The following is an 18,968-nucleotide window of genomic DNA, read 5'->3' as shown; positions in this document are numbered from 1 at the left end:
CTGCGTGGCATTCAGAACGACAAGTCGGATCTGAAGCAGAAAAATCCATCCTCTCCTGTCTGCTGTCTTTCACAAGCCACTTTGGGGCTGGAAAAGCCAGCATGCCCTATTATCTACGAACGCGGGGTCGGGAATGTCACGTGCATCGCGCGTTTCCGCTTTGTTTCGTCCAACTAATGGCGAAGCTTTTCGCGAGCAAGCATTCTTCGTTTTCTTGCTCGCACCCTTTCAGAATCGCAACCACCGCGTGCGATGAATCGACGGACTCTGATTCACGCCCGGATATTCAATGAATAAACTGTCTGTTAATTATTCGCGAGGTTAACTTACGCATGGGATATTTTAATCTGTACAACATTTGTGAGGAATCTATGTTGAGACACGTATGATAAAATTCTGAATAGAAAGATGTATAATCAGATGCTATACAAGGGAAATTCTTCTTTCATTTTTTTTCTTTTTTGTCGTTATTTATGGGACGGAATGTCTCATTTTACTTTATTCACATAATTATCGTTATTACATTTTATCTAACGTAAGTGGAGGCACTTCCGAGATTTCAAGTGATTTTTTGTTGTTTTGAAACTAAAAGAATCCGAATACTCGATATTTAAATGGAAACCTCTAAATATCGAGTCGGGTTAGATTGGATTCTCGATAATATGTGTGTATGAGAACTCGAAAATTTCGAATCGCGTCGAAAATTGTTTTGGTCAGCTCAGAGTGAATTATGTACAGTTTTTGGTGAACACTTTTCATTCAGTTCTCCAAATTGTGGAAATCCCGAGTCGACCGAAATAATGTTCAACCCGATCTGAGTATTGGATACCGAAATTTTCGGATTCTCCCACACCTATATTTAAAACATTCTACATAAAAAAAAGATGCTAATTATTTAGATTACGGACGGCACCTCCGATTTCTATGATTTTTAAATATGTTGTAGAAATCAACATTTTGAACAACTTTTTCCTATACATATAACCGCCGCTCGGCGTTAGTTGTCGAGATATTTTCGAAAAACTGTCGAAACTAACACATTGAATTCTGCCCATCTGTGTGTATCCGTAGCAACGTACGCATTAGTATGGGATCGCGGATGGACTTCCGAAAAAGGGTCACCCCCGATTTGGATGAAATTTTTACCAAAGCTTATACCTGATTAGAGAATAAAATCCCTAAGAGGACTTTTGGCGGCAAGGCCTCGTTTGCCCCCCACCCCCCTTCAAAGTTTGAAACGTTTTTATTGTGTATCTCCAGAAATATTGATTTTAGAGGAAAAAGTTTCAAACAAAAAATAAAGCACTTAAAGAGCTCTACGAAAAAAGTTATATACGTTTTTTTCGTAAAGTTATTATTTTTACTGTTATGACTCAAATGAACTTTTTATAGGTATATATCGTGATACTCTACATTGATATTTGGATTGAATCTGGGCTCCGATTTAGTATATATATAGTCGGATAGCTTGGAGGATGAGGATCACAAATATGGTGATTCCAGGTGTCTAAGTCTTAAGAGAGCGGAGATATAGGGGTTGAAAGTTGCGATGAACTTGAATTTCACTTGGACATACGAATATACATCCGCAGTTGTGTGTTCGTCCGCAAGTGATCATCGCTTTTCTACTATTTCTGACCTGGCTACCGACCATGTAACTGCGATTTAATGCGAGCTTAAATCAAAATTAACTAATTTCAATAATGTTGACATTTGCCTGCGATGCCGGCCGCCTGACGACGCGGCGGCGGCCGGGATATTAGTGTTTCCTGACCTAACCGAATCTGGACATACAGGATTGCCTCGAAATAAGCAAGTGGCTCGGGACCGAACAGTTGCTTATTTCGAAGCAATCCTGTATAAGTACATACATAATGCGATAACGTGTAGTGGGGATAGCCTACAGTCAAGCGGTGGGGCGTGAGACATCATACAACTACATCAATGATTTTCTCAAAAACTATCAGTCATAGAAGAAAAATAGATACAACATAAAATATATATTTCGATGAGATCTACAACTTTTACTTGAAATGTTTTTAAAATTCTTAGTATTTCTCAAGATAAACATAAAAAATCATAATTTTCATGGGTTTTTTACGGTTTTTACCATGAAATCAAATTTGCGCCAATTTTCACTATCATTTATGTAATCAGCGTATCCAAATACGTAAGTATACGCAGTCGGGGGTGACCCTTTTCCGGAAGTCCACCCGAGATCGCCGCTTTTGTACTGTTTCTGCAGGCCACAGCATGGCGACCGATGACCAATATATACCTTGTGTACTTCTATCGTGTACAGCCGAGAATTTAATATAGCCTCACCTAACATAATCTAATCTACCTAATCAATGAATTAGGTTAGGTTAGACTAAAGTAATATTCTGGTCGCCTAACGGCGACCAGACACACAAACTGAGATTCAAAATTTTTAAGCCCACCCGTTATATATGTATATTGGTGTCGGCCGCCGCGCCGTGCTGCTACATACCTGCAAAAACAGTAGAAAAGCGACGATCGCACACTATGTGTAAGATGTAGCAGTCTCGACAGTTTTTCGAAAATATCTCGAAAACTAAGGCCGAGCGGCGGTTATATGTATGTATAGGAAAAAGTTGTTCAAAATGTTAATTTCTACAACATATTTAAAGTCATCGAAATCGGAGTTGCCGTCCGTAATCTAAATAATTATCGTTTGATAACTCTGAAAGAAAGAAATAATTAACAGCTTAATAAATGAGTAGAATTAGTCATATATTTTAAAATCCCCTTATAGGTATCCAGTTCCACGATTACATTTAAGAAAGCTGCAATTATTAAATAAATACTTTTACACGCTGCATTGTAAACACTTAAAAACTCTTTAGTGTTAAAAATGAAATCTTCCTAGCAGCTTGTATTTCAGCTTGATAACTAATTGAAAGTGTTATCAAACCAATCCCTTTCTCTTTCCTTTCATTCAAAATTCTTGAGCATCAAGCATGGAATCTGGCAAAATACATCTTGCATTTCTGTTCAGCTGAGCTTTGTCGGTGTTCTTCGTTGCAGAAGATGCCACAAAGGGAGCGTTTCATCTCAATAGGGGTGAAACGGCAACGGGCACAGCTATAAAATACAATTTCAGAGGTGTGTTGGTTTAATAGTCGGGCATGCCTCGCGAATATTTCATCTATTATTCGCATTTCGTCGGTATGCTGGCATCCTAGCGTTTTCGGTACGGAACGAAACGGAACGGCGCGGCACTGCAATGGTTGACATGTCCTATTGGCCGATGCTGGATGCTTGTGTTTCTCAAAGCATCGAGCGGTCATTGTTGGCCATCTGGACAACGAAAGGGGGTGCGGTTGCCCTGTTTCCGATCTTTTGTTTTCTCGTTGCTGAGAAACTCAAGAAACGGGAATCATGTTGATCCGTTGCGTTGCTGAGCAACAACGAAAGAATCAACGTGAAAACATCTTTCAGCCTTGCATTTGTATTATTCAGAGGAAACACAAAGATTTTTTTTCTGCGTGAATTGTTTTTTGGAGATTGAATGAAAATTATTTTTTCATATTTAATAAAATTCAAGGTATAGTAAAATCTCTCTAGTTGTTCTTTTGTTGCCCTGCTGATAGTGTCCACCGGTTTCGTCCTATACGCCTATGTATTTCTCACCCGACGTGAGAGTTAGAGTTTGATAGTTTATAATAAAGCACTATAATCTTTTTTACCTATAGATTTTGTAAACATATTAGCCAAACTCTTCTGATTAAAATGAGACCATCCACAATATAATTTGGGTCATATTTATTTATTTTATGTACTGTACAGAGATGAGATGTTGCGGAGGCTAAAGCCGCGTTCGAGGTCTAAGGAACTAGGAAGTCTAGGTTAGACTTTAGACTAAGGAGCTAAGGAAGTCAGAGTTTTCTAGTCACGCGTTATTGGTCGAAACGCTCACACATACTAAGCACGCTGCTTGACAAAGAAGGAAAATGAGACGCTTCGAGAATGTGTGGGTGAGTGACGAAGTGGGGACTAGGCGGGACAGACCAAGTGCTCCTCCAGCCCCTGTGCCGTCCCGCTCCGCAACATCTCATCTCTGCACAGTACTATGCAGAGACGAGAAGTTGACGAGCGGGATGGCACAGGGGCTGGGGGAGCACTTCGCACGCTCCGTCCTGTCTCCACGTTTGATCCTTGCGTTCAAAGTTCGCCGCAACGCTGACTTCGTCACTTTGTCACAAAGTTTCATTTTTCTTCTTTGTCAGGCGATGCGATTAATGGACTCGTCAACTTTTCGTCTCTCTATAGTACAAGGGAACATCCCCAATGCGAATTTTTTTTCTCGTCATTTTAACTCAAATTATGTTATGTTTGATCTCACTTTATAATATGTTAAAACAATTTATATCCAGAAAAATCTAAAAATAAGAAAGTTATACTATTGTTAATTTCTCAGCAGCTACGACTCTCATGCTATCCTTCTCTTTTATGACTTGTAGCCGGAGATCAAAAGTAGCCGCAAGGCTCGAAAAATGATATCTACCCTGCCCACATTGTCCACCTCCGCTTCTCAGTTTATGCACAACTAGAAAGATTTGACTGTATAAATTTCCAATTTTCAAAGATTAAAATATCAGAGTATCAAAATACATACTCAATAATATAATATGTTCTCTAATGTACACTTAGGATCAAATCAGACTTTCCCAGAAAAAATAATAATGTCCAGCATTCTCGCATTTTCCCGTGGGCGTTGTCAAGACAGAATGACGATGTACGGAAGGAGACTCCGTACTTATACATATACAGGGTGTTCGACAACAGGTGGGCAAAATTTTAAGGGGTGATTCTACGGATCAAAATAAGACGAAAATCAAGAATAATGAAATAGCGTTTGCGGCTTTATTTTCCAGTAATTAACGTTTAAAAATTCGAGTAAAAAGCGTCTGAAACCTGCAATCCGCCTAGCACCGACAACTGAACGTCCGATCAGTAGGGGAAGGTACAGTCATAACCAAGAATCGTTGAATAGTAGAAACTTACCTCGTGCTATTCTGTTTCTCAGTACTACAGCATTCAGCTTCGATTTTTGGTTATGACTGTACCGACCCCTGCTGACCTGACATTCAGTCATCGATACTGAGCGGATTGCAGGTTTCAGGCGCTTTTACTCGAATTTTTAAACGTTAATTACTGGAAAATAAAGCCGCAAACGCTATTTCATTATTCTTGATTTTCGTCTTATTTTGACCCCTAGAATCACCCCTTAAAATTTTGCCCACCTGTTGTCGAACACCCTGTATACATAATATATACATGTACATATATAGGTCTGTGGCCTCCCACTATTTGCGTATAAAAAATTTTGCGTTTACTCGAAAAAATTTAAATTGATATTTATTTAATAACTATATTTCTCAGGTAAATACTAAATTTTATAATATTTAATCATCAAAAATGATGTTATTCGTTTTCTAAATTATTTCTAGTATTAATATTGTCAAAATTAAAATTTTAAGAATTCCTGCTTCCCCTATATTATCATTATTTCTAGAGAAGCGTAATTTGACCACGAGCGGATACTTCCAATTTTCAAATATCTAAATATTAGAATAAGTATTAGGATACCTGATAACTTCTATTAAAATACAATATTCTATGATACATGTATTTTTCTAACTTCGTAAACTGAAATCACATTCTAAAATGAAATTAATCGTTTGGAAAACGATAGTGAAATTCTATTTCAATTATTATCGTGATTCGATTAATAAACGCTGGCACCGATCAGATCGAGCAACACTTTCGAACGAACTTCCTAATGGAACAGTCGTTCGACATCGTGTTTCCTTAAGCAGAGCTTGTTCCATCGAAACTTTTACTCGAAAAACTTGTTCAGGCCAAGCCGTAGGCCGAATCTGATTGTTGTGAAAGTTTCGAGCTGTTCGTCGAACAAGAGAAACGTTCTGAGAGCGTTGAAGGAAGGAAAGGTGAGAGGCTGGAGGCGAGTAAATCTTTGAACGGGCGGCGGCGCGGAGATAAACGGGAACTGCTGGCTGAAATATACTTACATGTAAATTTATTGAAATCGTTGGAGTTATGTACTTTGAAAAGAAAATATTTTTCCAAGCACGATTAATGAAATATTGTACCTGTTGCGCGTCCCTTTGATATTTTATGAACTCTGACTTATTTATTAAAATATTTTATTTGTCTTTACGTGAAATATTTAATTAATTTGTTGTAAAAGATTAATGAATATTTAAGTGTCGTCTCGTTACATGTATGGTACAGGAATCTCCAAAATGCATTTAATTAAAATTCATTTGTCCAATTTTGATGCATGATAGAATTATATTTAACATCGTAAAAAATTCTCTATCTTGAAAAAATTACATACATCGAGCCATTATATTAAATGACGTTAACTTTATCTTCAAAGCTCATTCTACATTATTAGTATTCAACATGAGCGTTACACAGTTATAAATCCTTTTCACAGCATTTCTCTAAGCTAATTTGGTACATGACGTCTCTCTCTCTCTCTTCCCCCTTCTCTCGTTCTCCCTCTGTTACTCCTTTAGCCAAGCAAATATTCTTCCTCGGTTCACAATTTTCGACCGTACTTCTTTCCATTCACGCTGTTGTTTAACGTCACGCGTCTCTCCGCGCGCGCGGATTCAGCCGCGATAAAAATTCCACGCGCTCGACACAGGAAACTAGAGCAGCTTGAAATTCGAAAAATTCTCGCTTTCGAACGAGACACCCCGCTACCGAAAGTCGATGAAACATTTGCCGGCTGCAAATATTAACCGTTCTGTGATGCGTGTCGCCAGCTGCACACGTGAAAAATAAAAAATCGTGGAACCGCGACTGTGTTGAATTCAATTTCTTTTTTCCCCTTCTGCTTTTCTGAAAATTGTTGTGTCTGAAATCGACAATTATGGTCTAAAAGCCTAAATCGAGCAGTTTGAATTTTGTCCACTTTTCGACAAAGAGAGTTCCACTTGCCGCGTGGTTCGGCAAAAATTCCAAAATTCATTGTCAGCATATTCGAAATCGAGATGATCGAACAGAACCGGACCGTGGCACGTTTCTCAATCTCCCAACGAGTTTCTGTTTTTTCTTTCAATCCCCAACCCTTCGTATGAGTTAATGCATTTCATTAATCACGGCAGCACCCTCTGTCCTCCTTCTTTCCATTTGGATTTCAAGCCGGCGACCCTTTCTTCTCGCGATATCCGCCCCACACCCTACGCTCCTTTCCATCCCTGACACCTCTTTATTATTATTTGTCACCTGCCTAGAGCTGCTCTTTTCCTCGCTTCGTCTTTTTGTCTCGCGCCCTTTCTGCTTCGACGCTTCTCGCGACAAAGAAACTCGTCGCTTCACGTTCGATACAAAATAAAATATGACCATCATTATATTCCGAGTCGAAGGAAGCTGTTTTCGTCATTTGTTTTGTAATGGAATAATAACATAACCCTTTTATTATCTATTAATACATCAACCGCCACAGTGGAAATTGACATATGTAGTCAGACATATTAAAATTGTAATTATTAAGAATATGGAGTGCCTGTATTAGCAATATTGGTGCCCTGGGCAAGATTATCGTGGCGCCCATTCAGAGGCTCAAAAAACGCGTCAGAGAAGATGTACTTAGACATAAATGTCGCAGCATATATAGTATATATGTAATATTACATATGAGATGTAGATAGAAAAAAGAGACAATGAGAAAATATCGGTATATGTATTCGCATACTAAGGACATCGGACTGCAGCGCCCCCTGCAGATCTAGCGCCCCGAACGATTACCCGACCGCGCCCCACCCTAACGCTGGCACTGACGATGAGGATTTGTATGGATATTATCTGAGGATATTATCTTATATATTCTTTCCAATTTCCAAATGTCTAAGTTCGGACCAAATTAAAATTTCTGAGATCTAGGAGCTATTTCTAAAACACTTTGGTTGATAAACTTGGTCCAAAAATTGAAATTTATTCTAACTAAAATTAAAGAACATTTTACCGTAACGAAAAAAGGTAACGATAAACAGAAATTTCATTGAATCTTTTTCATGTAATAAATGGAAAGGTTATAATAGGGCCCTTTATGAAGTGAGGCTCGGGGCTGTAGCCTCCTCAAACCTTCCCTTAATCCGGCACTGGTCTAGCAATTTAAATATGTAAATATCCAAATTTTCAAATACTAAAATATATTAATATATTTTCTGACATCTATTTCCAGTTTCCAAATATTAAAATATCCTAATTTTATGAGGGAATGGATGTGTGATGTGTGAATGTAGCTTAAAGGCAGTGTGAATGAGGCAGACGAAGATGCGTGTGTGCGTGCGGGAGGGGGAAAACAGAGGAAGGCAGTTTTACGAAAGGTCGCGAGGACGAACGCGTCGCAGTCCATGTATGATTTCTGTTTCTTTTCCATTCTCATCAATATTAAATATCTTTTTGTTCCGATGATACGTGTCTTTTTCGACCTTCTTTTAACCACATCCTACATTTATTATTAATTATTCGATTATTCAAAATTTAAGATCTCGACCACCAGCATGGTATTTAACGTGTTAATTATTCTTCCATAATTCATTAACTTAGTAACGTAGACGGTAATTCAATCTCCCTCGACTAACACCATCTCTATTGAAAACCCCACACAAGAGGGTATTTTATCTTAAAAGTCGGATGTAGCTCGTAAAAGGGAAGCTGGCGGCGTCATTAATCGAGCCTTAATAAAAATCAACACCAGATGTAAGTCAAATGCTCAAGACTTCAGGTCCGTGTGAAAGGCTTCTTTGCTCGTAAGGAGTTGTATTGGTCGCGACGTCGCGGCCCGGACCGACTATTTCTCTCATCGAGCTGGTGACATTAAGGAGGCGTGCGTCAAGAAAATGGTGGCGGCCTGACACAAGGGATAAATGTGACCGCCTCAGCCATCCGGCTTGTTCCCTACTTCCGTCGCGAGGGAACACTTTTAGGACACCATTCAGGTCTGCTTAGAGGGCAGAAAGTAGCGGAGCTTTTATTCGCGTCTTCCCTCTTCAGACGCTTGCTTTTTTATTTTATTTTTTTTTTTTTTCTATGTCTACCTGCGAGCATTTATCCTGGATGCGTATCTCCTCTCTGTGCTTTTATTTTCATTTATCGCGCGTTCTGATTTCCTCGACGCTCTTGTGATAAATAATAAGGAACACCTTCGACGACGAGGATATATCAAACGTGTCCGCGAATCGACGCAGGAAATGGAAGATTCTTCGATGATTAATGGAACGAATAGTTTGCATTGTGATGGCTGATGTTTTTCCTACACACAAAAGGAGTTTGCTGCTTTTTCAATGGGATTCGAGAGGATTTGTGAGATAGAGCTCGTTGTTTGATCATCCGAACGAGATGGAGTGTAAGTACAGAGTGGAGATGGGATCGAGTTCAATGTGTACTCAATCCAAGTTAATTCTGATAGAAAAGTTTCATTTTATGGGATTTTGAGTATTATCCGTCAGTCGTTATATTTTATTACTAAATACTGGAATAATACTAGATATTACAGCAATAGAGGAATGTGGGCTATAACCGGATACTTTATGTAGTTACCTTATTAACAAAGAGCCAGATATCAGAACTTTATACGCCGTTAAAAATCTTAATTACACTTCCGAGAATCAGAAAATAAGAGCTCCATTAAAAAAAAAAATTTGGTTCAGAGAAAAACAAGATTTGTCAAAAGTATGCAAATATATACTTAGTTTTTCCCTAAAAGGGTGGATGAAACCGGGTACCTATTAACTATATAACTATTTAACTATAAAACCATTATTTCTATTATTAAAAAATTAATAAAGAATTTATTTTACATGATTTTTACAAGTTTTAGCATATTTTAGCTTATATTAATTTACTTTAACTTATTCACATTAATTTATCTTAATTATTTAAAAGGTAAATATATTAATGAACAGTTTTAATTCATTGTTCTTTGATTTATTTCAATTTTATACATTTATTTCAAGTTATTTAAGAAACAAAAGTCACAAATAAAATCTTGAACTGCAAAGCTGTTTATCTCTTACGAAATCGCATAAACTTACTAGTTAAAATTATTTAATCTCATAATATATTCAGTAGCATTATAATATAATTACAATTTTGACTTACCTGTAAAAATTATTATGTATATCCCCGTAGCTAGGAACGGGTGGTAAGTTTTTTTACAGAAATTAGTTCTTATAAGAAAAACATTTTATTATTATATGTATACATGTAACGCTTATTTATATAAGTTATTATTATTTATTTGTTACTATTATTTATATAAATTTATATAAGTAAATGATATTTACACTTTAGATAGAAAGTATGAAATAGAAGCGGGTATTCGGCTTGACCTCCACATTCCTCTACTCATAATTTAAACTTTTAAGGCAAATGAATATTTAAAAAAAGAGAGAAACAAAAGCAAGACCACATGAATTGTTGAATTTGTATTTAACCAAAGTAGTAATTATTAACATTTAATAAAAGAAAACAAAAGAAGAAAAATGTCGAATCTCATTACTAATGATATAAAAATAATTTATGCCGTTTATCCCACTGCGAAGGTGTTAAAGATTACCGATTTGTTTTTTGCTCGTGCGAAATTTATATTTCGTGTAACTTTGCGAAATTATATGGTGCGAATGCAGGAATCATCGGTACTTGCGTTGAAGTTACGAACGACTAATGGAAATACGCTCGAACACATTCGCCAGAGTACTCGAAACGAGTGCTCGCTGATATTCTAAGCAGCTCGTGATACCTGACGTTTTCTACGCGCATAATTCACCCTATGTAGGAGATCAATGAGGAGAAAAGTGGTTCGAGTGTCATTCGGGATGTTGATATGAATCGTTTTCTACCAAGAAATGAATTTCTCTGACAGCTGTTGCGTTCATGGATATTGAAAGATGATAACTGGAAATGCTTAACCCTGGGTTTTTAATGATCGTTTGTTGCTTTCTACTACTATATTAACGCGTTGTTTACCAAACCGCTCTAAGCGAGTCCTATATACTGACCCAAACATTTTTCTCTTTTAATTGAATCATATTTTAGATATTTTATATAACACTGATCTATTATAGTTTTTATCGGGGACTCTCGGGCTAGTTTTTGTAAAATATGAAGCAAAAATAAAAGTATCTATATCATGTTACAAATGAAGTAAATTACATATTTTTTAATAAATCACAATTTTATCATTTTTTATGATAATTATTTAGCTTTTATCAGGAGCTTTTTAGCGAGCTTTTATAAAGTGATTTTTGTTTTCTTTACGGCAAATGGTGTAAATGAATTTTCTTTCATTACATCTCTAGGTTTGTACAACTAAATAGATATTGCAATGTGACGGAATTCTTTTTCCGTACAGCTCGTGGAACGAGCTTGTTTTTTTCCAAGCCGCCAGTCTCGCGGATCAAAGTTCAAAGAGCCGGCTGAACGAATATCGAGTAATTTTGTCGCGTTCGAAATAACGTTCTTGAATATGCAACGCAACGTTCCACCGATAGAATAAGAGGACGAGGCGAATTTTGATCGTTTAGAATGCAAATACATTCTCGAATTCGTACGATACAAGTCCCGCCTTTTCTCCAGTGCTTTAGCTGTCCACCATAAAAAGAGTTAAAAAGACTTTGAATCGAAAGCGTGTCTTTTGTGTTCGCTTTTAATTTTGTAAATCAAATATTTTAGAACTTAGAAAAATTCGAACGAGTCAAACATACCAACATAGATAAACTTTCAATATATTTATAATAAGTTTCGAAATTTCAGATTTAATTTTCAATTTTGCAAACATTAAATAAATAAAAATTTAATTATTCAGAGCTTGTCTTTTATAATTCAAAGTTTCAAACTCAATAAATACTGTTTACCTACATTGACCTTTCAATTTAAACTACAAAGCTAGAAGTTAATAGGTCAAGGGTTGGAATATTTTAAGATTCTACAAATATTGTCGTGTCTTCATTCCAGCCAATATTTCTCTCTGTATGTTCTATGTACCGTATGAATTTCGTAGAATTTTGATTGTCAACGAGATAAACGTCAGTGCTAACAAAAGATTGGTATTTCTGTGCAGGCGATGCTGCACCAGTTCGTCATCTGTCTCTGAAAAGTCTGCTTCCGGACACGAACGCTTACATGACTTATGAGGGTAGCACGACTCATCCGGGTTGTTGGGAAACGGCCGTATGGTTGATCCTCAACAAACCCATCTACGTAACAGCACGAGAGGTGACTGTAACTCTATCTAACAATAAGTATTTGGTTCTATCAAATTTGCTATTTCTTTTTTTTTTTTTTTTACCTATGCAAAATATATTGATCTGACACAATAATTGAGAATAATTTATTATTTATTATTGTCTATTAGGATGTTGAATGCCACGAGTGTTACAAATTAATAGGGATGTACCAGGTACTCAAAGATTCGGATCGGGAATTTTTTTTCGAATTCGGCCGGGACTCCAAAAATTTATGTAAATTCGTCGAGAAACCCATACTTTTGGAACCCAAATATCGAACTCGACCCGAGACTCGAAATTCAATTATACTCAATTATTTACGATAACATATGAAAAAATACTTTCAAACTCAACAAATTTAGAATAAGTCTAAAAAGTCATGCTCCGAATTGAATTTCGGGTCCCGAGGCAAGTTCGATTATCAAGTTGATATTTCAGGTTCTGAAATTACGGGTACCTGAAAATTATTACGTGCTGGACGCAAGCTTTCGGGATTCCGCCCTACCCGATTCGACCCGACCCGACCCGAGGCTTGGATACCCGTACACCCCTACAAATTAGATATAATTCTATCGAATAATTAATAGAAAATAATAGAGAAATATTGTTTTGAATAACGTTACTATTATACTAAGGTAGTAGATTTGAAATTTAAAAATTAACCATTAGTATTTCTAATAATTAGAGCTTCATAATACCTTTAAGGGCACAGACTCCTTATGCCATGACCTGTATGCGTGAACTCACACAAACAACAGAAAGCATGCACGTGTACCCATGCGTGAGAGAGACACTCAATTTCGTAGATTACATTCTTCGTCTCGATAACTGCATAAATGAAATTTCTGCGGGTACAGCACACACGGGTAGACTTCACCACAGGGTGGTCTGGTCCGTTTGAACGGTAATAAACACCATACGTTGAGAAAAATAGTATGGTCGTTTTGTAATTTCTACGTCTACACGTTTTATGGGTGTACACATTTGTGCACTGTTTCATTCTTAACCCTTCTTCTCTTTCTCTCACGCTATCCTTTTCTATGTTCGGCAGGAATCGAAATCTCAGCTCGAGCCGATTCATTTTGCTAATGGTCGAAATTGTAACAGATGCGGCAACATGCGCGACAGAACTCTCAAATGATGTGATTTGCCAACTATGCCTTCTCACTTTCGTTTCTTATTCTGAATAATGACGTTAGATGGCACACCGTCAAATATCCAACTTCTCAATCATGTGTTTTCATTAATGCCCGATTTTTTCCAACGGCGCTTACCGTGAAGCGGACGTCGGAGTCTGTGTCCTTAAACAAAGCACACCATAGTGGAAAATTAACTTACTTATTCATTCAGCAAGTGAATGTTTCCTGAACTTTTCCGAAATTTTCCCGCGTCAAGGTGCTTTGAATTTTATCAATAAAGTATAATTATAGTTAAATCCATGGCGTAAGTAGATAGAAGTCACAGAAGTGGACCTGATCCCGTTAAAAATCTGAAATGGCCCCCTTCCAACAATGTGAACTTTTACTATTTTGAAATTTTAAGATTCCAGATACTACAAATTTCAAAATTCAACATTTCAAATTTTCCAAATTCTAAAAATAAAGAACGTAGGCCACCTCGAATAAAAGTCCAAGTTACGCCAGTGGGGTTGAATCTATGAGCAAATAATGTATAATTATAGAAGATATCAGCCATTGACATTGATATCCTGAGTGCATTACTTTCAAGATCCACTTTATGTAACGTCAGTTCGTTGTTCCTTATCTCGTTCCTTTCCCCATGCCATTACTTAACAAGCTCTGCTTTACGGTTAAATATTGAACGAGGGAACGGCATCGTTACATCGTAATCCTAATCCCATTTCCAGCTTTACGCACTAAGGAGACTAATGCAAGGTCCGGCGAGCACACCGAAAGCACCCCTGGGAAACAATTCGAGGCCGCTGCAGGATCTTCATTACAGGACTATACGGACAAACATCGATTTTCACAAGGTGAATTGCCGTATTCTATTATCTCCTTCCGCTTCCGGAAACGCTAATTTTTCATTGGTTAATACGATTACGCTTCTGGTTCCTTAGATGAACTTCGAACAAGCATGTTACCAATATATCGTTCCTAAAACTTGGAGAAAAAAATAATAAAAAAATATTATATCAATAATAGCAAGTGGAAAGCTTGAAACTCCAAAATTGAAAATTAAATATTGCAATTTTTAATAATAATCAAAATTTCAATATGATCTGATCATTAGTCTTATTAAATTTGCATAAGTTTCGTCTAAACTGCTCCTCAAAATATAATTTTAGAATTTTTTATCACAGAAAATGCCAAGAATTACTAAAAGTATAATAAAATATCTTTCATCCCGATGAAGCTTAATTTATAATAATCCTGTTTAAAGAAATGCGTAGTCCACGAATTTAATATTTAAAACTTATGGAACACCTTGCACAATGTTAAAATTTGTAGCTTATTTAGAAAATTAATTGGAATTTTATTTTATGTTTGTGTGAACAGCGGCCGGATGCAAAATGTCCATCGATGGCCCAGGACATGCATTATAGAGGTAACCCAGGACATTATCCAGGCTCGAGAGGCCTTAATTTCTTACCATTTAGCGAAGGGATTGTCTCGATGAGAATCTGAAAAGATGACTTTTTCTTTCCAGCCAACACGTGGCAAGACGATGGGTCCGTTTCGCACAACGTTGTCGTCTGAATTGGCCCGCTGCTATGTGGAACAGAGACGTTTTCAGCTTCCAACGCGACAGGCTCACGCGATCATCTTCAAAGAGATGATAGCACAGGAAAAGAAAAGCAGACGTGATAGGCTTTAACACGAGAGCAGCCACGATTAGTCGCCCAGTGATAGATTTTCGATTTTTCAATGATCCTTCAAACATTTTTTCAAAAATTTTTCATTTCTGCTGCGCTGCAGAGTTGCTAATTTTAATAATTTTTCATTCAAAAATTTCTGTCAATTACTAATTCCTAACTTTCTAACATTGTTAAAATTATTAAAATTACTAATTTTTATAGCGCAAATGACAGCTACACTGGCAGCCATAGTCAAAATATTAATCGTAAGTGTGACATTGCAAATGATGGAATAAGTAACAAAATTATTGAAAATTCCAAGCAGATTGAATTGCTGGAAAATTTCGAAGAAAAAACGATATCGAATGTTGGAATAACACAGGATTTCTGGGTTTCTCGAACGGGGATGATAAGTGTGTTCGAAGGCGAGAGAAATTTGTGTTTGTCACTGGAACACGTTCAGGAAATCGTTCCTGTCGTCCTTTTCCTCGGGTGGCCAGGATCGAGGCAAATGTACCGGCGAATGGAAATATTTTGAGGCACGTTTGTCTCGATGAGCAACCTGTACAAGCTCGATTGAGCGTGTCTCCTGTAAGTTACGACTAGTTTAATCGACACTGACACGTTCGTTCTGAGATTCATTCAGTTTGAAATTCTTTTGTTTCCGTCTGCCAGTAAATCATTCACTGGAGAATAGTTTCGTCTCTTCTTTAGCTGTAATATTTTTTATACGACCCTTTCATCACGGATAAAGATTAATCGTTATCGAGAAAACTATACGTACTTACACTATCGGCCATAAATAAAAATTTGCAATTATTATTCTACGATTAAAATTGCAGTATACTTTCTTATAGATGAACTTATTGATTATGATTAACACTTTCAGTTCCACGTCAGTCGCGTTTGAGTAACATAGGTATACAAATTTCCACTGGAATCTGTCATCCATTTTTGAATCTGTCAACCTTTTTACTTACTCATTAATAAAATTAATAAAATTGTTTACAAAAAATCGTAGGTACACGAGGTACAGTGTAGGGATGGAAAGAATATTAGCGGGACGGCACAGGGGCAAATGGAGCACTTCGCACGCTCCGCCCTATCCCCACATTTGATCCTCACGTTTAAAGTTCATCGCAACGCTGACTTCGTACCATCTCGCTTTGTCGCGAAGTCTCATTCTCCTTCTTTGTCAGGTGACGCGATCAGTGTGTGACCGCATCGGCCAATAACACGCGACGATCTAAAATGCGTGTGCGTGAGGCGTGACATACCGACTCTGACCAATCGTACCCGCATTCCTTTTCCTAATATTCTTTTCATCTCTCGACAGTATGTACATACTGTGAGGAGCTGACGAGTTTGCCGAGTTGGGCGGTCTGCGTAATGATGGTTGCTGACCCACTCCTGCTTTTAAGTGACCTTCTGTCACACGTATTTTCGGTATTGGCAGATAGGATCACAGTTACTAATTCGATGTAAGATAAGGAAAGTGAAAACGAGGTATCGAAAGTGAGTGAGATGCAACTGCACTGAGCGAGCGGTTCAAGGCATTGGCGTAGACATGAATTTTTTTACTTACCTTAAACATCATCAGATGTGTACAGTGAGTTGCAATGAACTTGTCGCAGTGAAGTTGGCTCCAAATTCACTAACGCATTCACGCCGCAGCGTCGGTGAACCGATCTCGCCATTGGCTCACCGACCCGGCGTGAATGTGTTAGTGAAGTTGGCGCACTAACCCATTCACGCCGTGTCGGTGAATGTGTAGCCAACTTCACTGCGACAACTTCGATGGGACTGAGTGTACCTAATGGAAGCACTATCCTACGACTATGACAGTGCGTCTACCCACGAGAACGTAAAAGTGGGGATAGGTGGAGCGAGCGAACGTCTTAAATTCTCGCAGTCTGTCCAACTCGGCAAACTCGTCAGCTCCGCACAGTACATATAAATAAAAAGCACTAAAAACAATTCAGAACAGCTTAATAAACGTCTACTTAATATTCTTTACAGCAGCAATTCGTGGCGAAAGGGTTAAAAAATCGTGTGCCTGTCGTTGTTAGCAAAAAGAATCACGCTCGTTCCGCTTGCAGACGAAACGATGAAATTATGTGTTGATGGAGCTGAAACGAGAGAATAAATGATCGACTTACTTGACAGGTTTTTGTCAATTATTTTGTAGCCAATACACGTAAAACGGGACACGTTGAAGAAAAGAATTCACGAAACGATGTTCTCTAAGCGGAACGAGTGAAACATAGCTCGATGTTTAGGGAATGAAGATGCGTGAGAATGAAAATAAAAAATAAAATCGTGTGCTAGATCAACCAGTCGCGAAAAAAACTAATTGGGTTGTTCGTAGCTTAGATGAACAATGAGCGGATGATCCGGCGCTTTTGTATATAAACACAAGACGACTGAAAGGAGGAAAACGTAAAATGAAGCTACCATTGAAAATAGGTGTAAGCAAATTAAAAGAGGATATTTAGGGAGACGATAAGAGAAAAGAGTGTGTATAGAGACTAACGTTGTATCATACGAAAGTGAACGTTTAACGATTGTGGTTAATGAATAACGATAATAATAAACGCAACGTTATATTGTACTAGACGTTGTTACAGATTTGTTTCTTTGCAGTGGCGGCTCGTCCATAAAGAGACTAGAATGGTAGTTGCTACATCTTATTACCGCTCATTACCGTAACTAGATAGGAACCAAGATAGTCCTAAATTCTTTAAAAATTTTGTCTAGTCCCTTCTCAAAAATGTAAACCTTTACCATTCTAAAATTTTAAGGTTCACAAATTTCAGAATTCCACACCCAAAAAATTTCAAAATTTCAAAATTTTTAAGGGAACTGCTCCAGAAGAACGTCCAAGTTACGCCAATGTTATCGCTAGTATTAAAAGTTACAGATTTGATTTATAATTACCTTTAGTTTTATTAATCGTATAATTTTTTCAATTGATCTTTATTTTTACCACTGCATCCTTGCCACTATATGTATAAATTCTGACGAGCTGCCACTAATTCCTTGCCTTGCTTCAATTTTTGTTTCTTCGAATAATTATTCAACGAAATAAGTCGAATTCAAGGTTCAAATGGTGATAGTGTAATTGGTTAAAAATAAGATACTTGTACTTAATATTGAAATTTTCTAATAAAATAGCTCTTTCAAACAGATGTATTTAATTTTTAAAATAAAATTTAGGATTACTGGGGAAAGAAATCTTTGAATTTTCAGATAAGTTTAATTAATATTTCTACAATAACAGTTTTTGAGGAAAATCACAAAAGAAAGTTGAAATTTTTCAAAATTAAATCTATCAAACACATATTTGAATTAAAAAGTTATTAACTACTTACTGTAATAAGAATTTCTTTTAAAATAAAGTTTAATGAAAATTGTATTCAGGTTATAAAGAACCGCATATAGATGACGGTGACACGAATTAACGAGCAGTACCGTTTCTGCGGACGTTCGAATAATTATTCGAAGAAACAGACGATTCCTGCAGTTTCTTTATCGAGTGCGAAGCCCGTGGGACGAGATTCCGGGATACAACGATCGAAAAATCCCGATTACATTGACAAATTGTCTGGACGGGAAGTGGGTCGAACGACGGGCAAAGTTCGCGCCTTATTCCGAGGCCGTGTCTCATCTTTCATTAATTATCTCCCATTGTTACGGCAACTTTCGATCAGGCTCTCTCTTCGGGGACCTGGCAAGGTAAGTGAATTTCATTCTAACAACTTCCCCTGTGAAAATCACGCGCCTACCGCTACGGAACGTGGCTTTTCGATCATCGAACAGCGTCGATAAGATATCTTATTATTTTCGAACTGATTTTAACC

At 37.3% G+C, this 18,968-nt stretch overlaps 1 protein-coding gene across 3 annotated transcripts in view; it reads left to right on the top strand.

Moving 5' to 3' along the window:
• LOC114878174 (carbonic anhydrase-related protein 10) overlaps positions 1-16,796 on the top strand; it is a 248,034-nt gene extending 231,238 nt beyond the window's left edge. The window contains exons 7-10 of one of the 3 annotated variants that reach the window (XM_029191669.2): positions 12,125-12,279; positions 14,158-14,283; positions 14,810-14,858; positions 14,943-15,101. In XM_029191669.2, coding sequence (XP_029047502.1) covers positions 12,125-12,279; positions 14,158-14,283; positions 14,810-14,858; positions 14,943-15,010 — 398 coding nt within the window. In that variant the 3' untranslated portion in view covers positions 15,011-15,101. Of the gene's footprint in view, positions 1-12,124; positions 12,280-14,157; positions 14,284-14,809; positions 14,859-14,942 lie in introns of all 3 variants that reach the window. The other 2 variants (XM_029191670.2, XM_029191668.2) reach the window with 2 other exon arrangements.
• The last annotated feature ends 2,172 nt before the right edge of the window (positions 16,797-18,968 follow it).

The sequence above is a fragment of the Osmia bicornis genome, chromosome 11 (assembly GCF_907164935.1).
Source record: "Osmia bicornis bicornis chromosome 11, iOsmBic2.1, whole genome shotgun sequence".
In the NCBI taxonomy this organism is placed as follows: Eukaryota; Metazoa; Arthropoda; class Insecta; order Hymenoptera; family Megachilidae; genus Osmia; species Osmia bicornis.
The sequence above is the reverse complement of the archived record's forward strand: the minus strand, read 5'-3'. Positions and strand labels throughout refer to the sequence as shown.